An 8,858-nucleotide genomic window follows, 5' to 3' on the forward strand; every position below is an offset into this window, starting at 1 on the left:
CAATTCTTACTTGTCCGTGTAGGACAGAAGAGTCCCAGTCCTATATATGTGGTGAGAAATCCAGTCATCTGTGCAGAAGATGTCACACATGTAAGGATAAAAAATCCTCATCCTATGTGAGGACAGAAGATGCTCAGTTGTGTACAGAAAGTCTCAGCCCTACAGGAGAGCACAGGTAGGTCTCAGTTGGACTCTGGGGACACAAGATTGCATCAAATATGTGAAGACTGGGTTCTCAGTCCAGTGTGTGAGGATGTAGGATTCTCAGTCGTGCGTGACACGTGAGGGCAGCACCCCGACAGAGGCCCTGGCTCCATCATACCACATGGTCACCCTGCTGCTCTGCAGAGAAACCTGGCAGGTGATGGACAGTGACTCACAGACACAGAGCTCAAAACCGAGGGGACTCATGCTTTAATAACACCGACATCACAAAGGAAGAAGGCCAAGTGCCTTAGCAATCTCAATAAAAATATGAAGTTCTTTTCACATGGCAAATTTTGTAATATAAAAAGTTGTAATGGCATCTGAAAACTGTGTAATTTACAAAAAAACGTCCATGTAGGCCAAAGATGGCTGACACTGCAAACTAGGAGGGGGTGCCAAGTGGAGAGGGCACCCGGGGAGGGGCACGGAGGCCCTGGGTGGGCGTCTCTGAAGGGCACAGAGGGAGCCCTGTTCACGAGCCACAGGGACAGTCATTTGGGTTGAACAACATGTTGAACACAGGGTGGAAACAAGAGTCTCTACTTTCCCGCTAACGGACTGAAAGCAACCCAGGCAACTGTGGGGCACTTTCCCAGCCTGCCCGGAGCAGAGCAAAACAGCAGCTCTCCCCGGCCTGGGAGTGTGTGGGGAGACAGTGGGCAGTCTCAGGGTCGGGGTGGCCTATTCAGGGACGCAGCCAGGGCCTTGGGGGCCGAGATCTCCCTTGAAAACTGGGGTGACGGGGAGAAGGCTGTCATTTTTCTTGGACCAGTCTGGAGCCGAAAGTGTTAGAAAGCTATTCTTTCCTTGGCATCTTGACAGCGTTCAGAGCACCCACATGGTTGAGGGTCACTGGTCAGGATTGGACCGGTCCACCCCCTTGCTGTGGTCAGACTGGGAGCTCACCCGAGGGCCTTATTTGCTGGGACTCTGTGCTTGCTGCTGCGTCTCGGGAGTGGAGAGGGGCAGGGCGTGGCAATTCCTGAGCTGAGGGAACAAAACCCACCACCACGAGCACAGCTACTGCTGTCGGCACTGGGTTAGGGCTTTTCAGTAAAACCTGCCCGAGTTCACTTGCCCCAGGGCAGCGGAGAGTCAAGGCTTAGGCAGGGGTCCTTTCTTCCTTACCAAGCCCAGGGCTGCCTCCCAGGGGAACACTCTTCCCCTGGGAGGTGGTAACATAATGCAACCCCAATCATATTTCTTCTCACCTTTGCCAAGAGCCAGCCTCCTGAAAGAGCCACAGGTGAAATAAGGGGGGGTGGGGTAGGGGTGAAGGCAGGCAGGAGGAACAGGGCTTCAAAAAGTGTGTGGGAGAAAACTGAATTAAGAGGGAAAGGGCTTTTCCTACAATCTTTTTGAGGTTCCCTCGTATTTTAGGTTTGTCAGGCCAAGAGGCAAAACCAAGACTCTTGGGCAGGGCCTGAGATGACCCTTTAGAAAGGTGAGAACCGGTCTTGATGTGTGGGCTGTGAGACTTGCCTAAAAGATGCTGGTTTAGGGTCCCCTAATGGAGGGTCACTGTGGGGCTTGGCACTGTTTTTTCTTGAAATGAACAGCTGTCTCCTACCAACCCAACGCCAGGCTGTGGTGTGGGGGGGCAGATAGCCCACCTTCATCCTATAAGCACCGGCTGCCTTGCTGAGCCGTCCTCCTGAGGTGCATGCCGGGCAGGCAGTGGGTATAAGGGGAGGGCGGCCCTGCTCAGGGAGGCTGCGGGGAGGTATGTGAACTGGTGGTGGATGTGCCTGAATTTCCCTTCTGCTCAAAAGGAAGCTGGGCTGGATGATGTCAACCTTGTCCCCAAACTTGACCAGCACTTATTGTTGACGATTCAAAATTTGACAGTTTTAAAAAACGTTTTTGAGCTTTTAAAAATAATGGCTATAAATGCAAAGTACTATTGATAATAAAACCAACTCGTTTATCTGCATACAAAAAGGTCAAGGTTGTGTTAAAAGCACAAAATTGCATTTTAAAATTACAGTTGCATAGTTCTGAAATGCCTGGGTAAGAGTTATATAAATGGGGTAGTGGTGTATGTGTGTGTGGGGGTGTCTGTGAGTTTTAAAAATTCAAGTTTGGCTGACAGTGGGGCCCTACGACGTGTGTGGCACTGGAAGCACTGTGTCAACCCGGGTTATTGCATTGTTTCTGAGGCCAAGACTGCTACAAGTTAATGACAAGTCATTGGCGGTTTTTTGTTGTTTTTTTTAAGCATTATTCCACTTTTTGGTGAGCACCCTCGCGACTTGGGTTTGCATCTGCCACAACCTGGCCAGCCCCAGGGAGCTGTAAGGCGGCTCTACAGGCTCACTTTCCAGGTGTGACAGCCCTGCAGCCACAGCCCCACCCCAGAGCCAGGGATGAACCAAAGTCCGACTGAAGAATCACATCAGAGACGGGAAGAAGCAGGAGGTCAAAGGTAAACATTTGGTGGCACGTGCGGTGAGTTCCACGGGCCGAGCCCACAGAGGTCCTGGCTCTGGGTGACTCTGCCGGCCTGGGCAGCGGAGCTTCCACTGATCGTGGGCTGGGTGGCGTTTGGACCTGGAGATGCCCTGGGAAGGCGGATGGCGGTGACTTGGGCAAGGCAAGTAGGCAGAGGGCATGCGGAGCCCGGGGCCAGCTGCTGCATGGAGACACGGGAGTGGAAAAGCCACTTCAGCATTTGGAGGAAGGGAAAACCCTGCCTGGGGGCAGGAACTTGTAGCCATTTGCAGAAGGCAGTCTCAAGGGGCGTGCCTGGGGTGCGGTGGTGGGTAGCGGGAGCGTGCTCAGCCTGGTGGTCTGGGGGCGCCAGTGTCCGTTGGGAGGGGACCCTGCTGGGGCTTTGGTGTGCTGCTGCAGGGACAGGTCCTTCAGTTCAAGCCTGTCCTCCTCGCTGGCTTTCTTGCTGTGCCGCGGTGACAGGTTGAGCAGACTGAGGACATCTCTCCGGGCAGCGGTGGGCCCCGAGGGGAGCCGGGGCGAGCTCTGCCAAAACATCTTCAAGTTGTGGATGGCCTGCACCTTCTCGTCCACAGTGGTGGCCTTCCGCCTGTCGGCCTCGGGTGCGTCTGCGGGGCTCGAGCGGGCTGAGCCCGCCGAGGAGTAAGAGAGTGCCGGGGACGGTGTGCTGCCGGCCGGGGACTGCTGGCCTGAGCTTGGGGACATGTTCCTTGGGGACTTGGAAATGTGTGCACTGTAAGGGGAGCTGGGGTACTTGAGTTTAAAGAGTGGCTGGTCACTCAGCGGGGGCGGGGCATCTGGGCCGGGCGTCTCTGAAGGGCTGCTGTGCCCTGAGCTCACCTTGGGGAGCGACGAGCTTCTGGCGGGGGGCTTTGGCTTCACAGTGACCGGTGACTGATGGGTGAGGATGGGCCTGCTGAATGCACTGGTTTCCGATGCCCTGAACACAGTGGTGCCCCCGGGCCCTCCTGGGCCCCCCTCGTCGGGGTGGTGAGTGGTGCTGGTCGGGCCGCCAGTCCTCTGAAGACGCTCCACTGCCAGGAGGTGGCTCTGCGTCTCCTCGAGGACCTTCCGGGCCAGCTCCTGCGGGTCCAGCGAGGGGCCACCCTCCTCCTGGGACTTGATGGTGCTGTCTGTCTCTGTGCTGGACTGGTCTGATTCCGCCGTGTCCGGGCTGGCCAGCTTCCCCACCTTCTGGAAGGGCGAGTTGGGGCTGGGGATGAGCGGCAGCTTCATGGGGGAGTTGGGCGTGCTGACCGACACTCGCAGGCCCCCGGCGGCCCCTGCCCTGGGAGGTCTGTGGTCTGGGGAGGGGCGGGCACGCTGGCCATCCAGGGAGGCTGTCAGTGGCTCGGTGCTGATGATGGCGAAGCCCTGGTACTCGTCGTCCTCCCTGCCGCCCGTGGGGCGGGCCTGCGTGGCCATCTGGCACCGGGGCAAGGTGGCCCTCTGCGGATAAGCCGTCTTGGACCGGTCGTAGTCCTGGCGTCCTCGGGAGCTGCTGCCCTCCACGCCCCCCTCGGGCTTGCAGACGAAGCTCCTGGAGGATGCGATGGAGCTCAGGCTGTACACGGAGATGGCGTCCGAGGCGATGCTGTCTGTGCCCATGGGCGAGAAGGGCGGGTGGGCGCAGCCCAGCGACGGGGCGTTGGACACAGACTGCGCCGACGCCAGCGACTCCAGGGAGGAGGAGCTGTCCAGGCTGAGGCGCTTGGGCAGCTCCGTGGAATCTGAGCATCAAACACAGGCCCCAAGGGCAGTTAGACGCCACAGCATCCTGCTCAGTGCCACCCAACTCCCTCTGGCAGCCCCCAAGGAGCTCCCTAACAGGCCTCAGGGTGCCCTGGGGGGGGATGCCCCTAATATGTCCTGGGGGGGTCTGCTTAAAACTGTGACCACGGCCCCAGTCAGGCCTGGTTTTCCTGACCTTGTCAGGTTCACGTGGGGGTGGGGGGTGGGGTGCAGCCGACGCAACGTGTCCGCAGCCACGTGTAGCACCTACCGAAGAGCGAGAGCAGCGACTGCAGTGCGAAGTGCACAGTCCGCCGGCTGGCCTGCTTCCCCGTCTTCAGAACCACTTCCTCCTGCCCCACCTCACAGAGGTCAAAGCCTGTGGGGACGGGGGCAGGGCACTTGGGCTCAGGGAGGCCCCCAGCAGGGCTCCCCTCTGCCCCTGGAACGTCATAAAACTACCCAAGGCCCCACACTGCTGGCCCTAACACAGGGACAAGGATGGCTGGGTGTTGGTTCTGGAAACCTGTCCGGGGTCTGTCGCCCGGGCCTTCCTAAGTGCCGTGGGTCTCCTGAGGGGAACCTGCTCCTGGCTGAACCGCCCAGGGCTTCACACCCAAGCCCAGGGCTGCTCCCTTCCCAGGAAGGTTGTGAGGCGCTGAGGAGGGGCACAAGGGAGGGCCCAGGGCTTCCTGGGTGCGCGGTGGCTTAATGAGCTGTTTGCACGGCCCAGAGCTTATTAAGAGCTGTTGCCGAAGCCCCAGGAGGAAGCCACCACATCACTGGGTGCGACAGGGCTCAGTGTCAGCACCTGAGACCCTTTCCTGGGACTTTCCCATGGCAGCTGCTGTGGTCCCTGCCCTGCAAGGTCCCCCCCAAGGTCTCGTCGGGGAAGAGACCAGAGGGCGGCATGCTCTTTGGGAGCCGAGGGCCCAGTACTGCTCTGCTCCCCATTCTGTTTGACATCAGGCACCCCAGGGAGCTGCTCGGCATCTGGTTGCTATGGGAAGCCTTCCTCTCGGCTCTCAAAAAGAGATTTCCCGGGCTCAACGGGACAACCCCAGGCGTGGTGCTGCGGAGAGAAGCCTCCGCCTTCACGTGATGTTGCCAGGCCTCGGAGGGGCTGAAGCCCATCCTCCTGAGTGTCCTTGGGATCTGCCCGGCACATGCGCACATCCTTGCAATGCGCTCTGCAGAGGTAGCCCAGTCCTCGGCCGCTCCGGGGGGCAGCCGAAGGCCCAGCACAGAAACCCTGCCCCTAGACCAGCCTGAGACACCACTGCCCCACACAGAACATGAGAGGAAAAGCCCCCCAGGTGTGAAGCTGGTGCTGCCCACTCGTGCCTCCACAGAACAGAAACATGCCCAGTGTACCGTGCGGAGGGTCCCCGGCTCCCAGAAGGGATCTGGAGCACAGCCCCCAAACACCAAGGCAAGGGGTGCGGTGGGTCTGGGTGTGTCGACAGCTACCTTAAGGTGGGCCGTTCAAGTCCCACAGAGAGGTGCAGCGGAAGTAAAAGCTGGGGCTCGGGCCAGGGAAACCCTGTGGAATGCTCAGTCCTGCCCCAGCCTGTGGGCTCAGCGAGGCACCGTGTGCCTCACTGGGGTTTGTCTTCCCACTGGAATGCAGGCCCCAGGAGGGCAGGGCTGTGTCAGCTCACTGCTGCAGCCCAGTCGCTGGAACCTCGGGGGCTGAGGGAATGGCTCCCAGGCATGTCTCGCACACCAGTGGGGCAAGGAGAGGTCCCCCACTTCCAGCGCCCGTCATGCAGTTATGCCAGGAGCTGCAAGTGTCCTGGGCTGAACAGGGCGACTTAGGGATACACCCATCGGTGCCCCGTCAAAGCAAAGTGGTTTCTGAAGTTAATTTTTCTCTGCCAGTTGCCGAGACAACTCATTCTTGAAGCCACTGCTTACGACAACTGTGTGCTAAGCCTTCCTCCAGTTTGTGGGCCCGACGACACTGCGCTGTTGTAGATTTGTGTTCATATTCGACTGAACCACAGCGTCAGGAGCGTGGACAGCACAACACTGGCGAGTTGTTTGGAAATCCAATGAATGCATTAGAATCTCTAAGTGGCTATAAAGTAACATCTAAAAGTACGCTGAGCTGGGACTCTTAAGTCTGTCAGCAGTGTGGGGCCAGGGCCAACTCAGGGGGAAGGCAGTCTGTGAAGCTGCCGCGGAGCAGCACCAGGAGACCCGGCCTTACCCAGAGCCGCCAGGAACTCATGGCATCCCGGGAGCCGCCACAACTGGACACTGATGGACACCTGGATGGGTGCTGATGCAAAGTCCTGGTCCTTCTCGCCAGCCTGGAGCTGAACCAGCACCTGGTGGAGCTGAGAGGGGATGCGGGCATGACACAGCCATCTTCCCTGGGCCGCCTCCCTCCTCAGGGCCTGTCCCGTGCCGTCACCTCGCATGGCATGGCTAGTGACTCCATGGCCCCGCCTGCGCGCCACTCTGAGGTTCTCTTTAATGTGCCTCTGCTGCTGACCACATTAGCCACGTGCTTTGGGAAGGCCAGGCTTCGAACCAATTCTGCCTGGTCCAGTCATGGCCAACAAAGTGACACCAGAATGGACCTGAGTTTTAGTAAAATGTCACGGGTGAACTGGCATGTTAACTGGAATGGAAAGGGGAGCGCTGGCAGCCCTGCTGGGAAGGAACCAGTGTGCACCTTGCTCAGCAATCACACCTTCTGACCGGCCCGAGTTGGGAACAGTGATGCCCATCCCAATGGTGGAGGCCAACCACCTGGTTTTGAAGATGTGCCCAGCAGCCATCCCATGTCACCTATCAGGGTTCACTGTGCCTCCTCCCAGTTTTCTCAATTCTGATTAGTGTTCTAGGTCATGTGGAGTTTAAGAATTTGGGTCCATCCATCAGCCAGGACTAAATCAGGTCAAAGCCCTGGTCAAGGTCAGTGGGGTCAGGGGCACAAGACAGTGTGTTAGAGGTCACGTCTTAGCCATGTCAACAATGGTGACAAGGGAAAAGTGAGTGCCCTGGGTTGAATGGGATTCTGGGTTGTGCCCTTCTAGGGGCCGTGGTACAATTAGGGGCTGCCGGTTACAGCCCTGTCACTGTCCCGGGAACACGCTGAGGCCACCTTTCTGCTGTTGAGTTACGTGGTGAAGCAGGGCGAACGTCTAGTTGCTCAGCACACAGAATAACCCGTGTGGCCAGCCAGAGGCCCGTCAGGACTGGGTGCGGCTTCGCCCCTGCTGTCCCTGGGGAACCTGACCACCAAACCAAGAGCACAAGAGGGTGGAGCAGGAGTGGGAGCCAGAGCAGAGGGGGGCAGATGGCGGCCCTGGTGGCCCAGCCCGGAGTGCAAGCACGGCCCCGTTACAGACGCGAGGGTTGGCCGGGGGGGCCCACCAACGACGCTGCCTCGGGGGCGGGCGGGGCGAGGGCTCACCTGATGGTAGCTGCTGCTAAAGATGGTACTCACCATTCCAACCATATTTTTAACAGCCTTCGCCAGCAGATTGAGAGACAGAGAGAGAGAGAAAGAGAGAGAAGAGTTTAGACTCAAGCACAGGCTGTTAGGCAACACGAGCTGACCGCTGCTTCCGGCCGGGAGGGGAAAGGAACAGGAGGCACAGCAGGGACACAGGAAAATGGACGGCCACGCTCCTGGGGGCTGGAGGTAGGTCAGGTGGAAGTCCTTGCAGCCCCACAAGAAGAACAAGGCAGCGACTGGCTTTTTTGTGCCCGTGTACACCTGTGGCCCCTCACTGGCATCAGCGCCCAGCCACCCGCCACGCTCCAGGAACTGCTGCCGACGGAGGCTCAGCCAGGTATCGGGGCAGCAGGCTCTCTGTAGACACCTTTCTGCTGAAAAAACCCACCGACAGGTCTCCCTCCTGCCGGCAGATGTTAAGTTTGCAGACATGGTCTCCCAGAGGACCAGAACAAAGTGCCTGTCAGGTGGCCAGGCCACTGCAGACGCCCCTGGGGTGGGGCCGGGGTCAGAGCGACAGTCTATAAAAGCAAGCGCATGCTCCAGGCTGCCCTGCTGCGTGGCCTGAGAGCCCCGCTTCCCCAGGGCCCATAGCAGGACTCAGAGTGGGGACACACAGGCTCGCTCAGAGTGGGGGTGGGGGTTGGCAGAGGGGCAGGTCACTGGATGGAGGGCTCAGACCTGGTCCCGCCACAGCACTGCTGTGGGGGCAGCCAAACTGGGCGGCCCGGCACTCACCCGGCTGATGAGCTGTTCGCCGCTCTCCGAGGCCGTGAGGAGCTTGCAGAGGGCCTGCAGCGCAGGGTTGGGCAGGCCTGGACGAGAAGGACAGGTGTTGGCCGGGCCTGGGGAGACCCCAGAACACCCTGTTTCCGGCCTGCCTGAGGCCGGAGAGGGAGGACAGAGATGGCCTCACAGGGGTCCCCAGTGGCCAGAGCCAGGGCGGGTGCCATCCCAGATTCAGAGGGACAGTCTGCCCTCCATCCCACTGCCCCAC

The 8,858-nt window shown here is 59.2% G+C and overlaps 1 protein-coding gene across 1 annotated transcript in view; it reads right to left on the reverse strand.

Moving 5' to 3' along the window:
- Window positions 1–391: 391 nt before the first annotated feature.
- The window catches only part of TTC28 (tetratricopeptide repeat domain 28), a 669,495-nt gene continuing 661,028 nt past the window's right edge, over window positions 392–8,858 (reverse strand). The window contains exons 18-23 of the mRNA XM_013007879.2: window positions 8,778–8,849; window positions 8,600–8,742; window positions 7,850–7,873; window positions 6,602–6,731; window positions 4,661–4,768; window positions 392–4,388 (exon numbers count right to left, since the gene is read on the reverse strand). Of these exons, the coding sequence (XP_012863333.1) occupies window positions 2,872–4,388; window positions 4,661–4,768; window positions 6,602–6,731; window positions 7,850–7,873; window positions 8,600–8,742; window positions 8,778–8,849 (1,994 nt within the window). The 3' untranslated portion in view covers window positions 392–2,871. The remainder of the gene's footprint in view (window positions 4,389–4,660; window positions 4,769–6,601; window positions 6,732–7,849; window positions 7,874–8,599; window positions 8,743–8,777; window positions 8,850–8,858) is intronic.

The sequence above is a fragment of the Echinops telfairi genome, unplaced genomic scaffold (genome assembly GCF_000313985.2).
Source record: "Echinops telfairi isolate 266 unplaced genomic scaffold, ASM31398v2 ScPeMD7_29;HRSCAF=101, whole genome shotgun sequence".
NCBI lineage: Eukaryota > Metazoa > Chordata > Mammalia > Afrosoricida > Tenrecidae > Echinops > Echinops telfairi.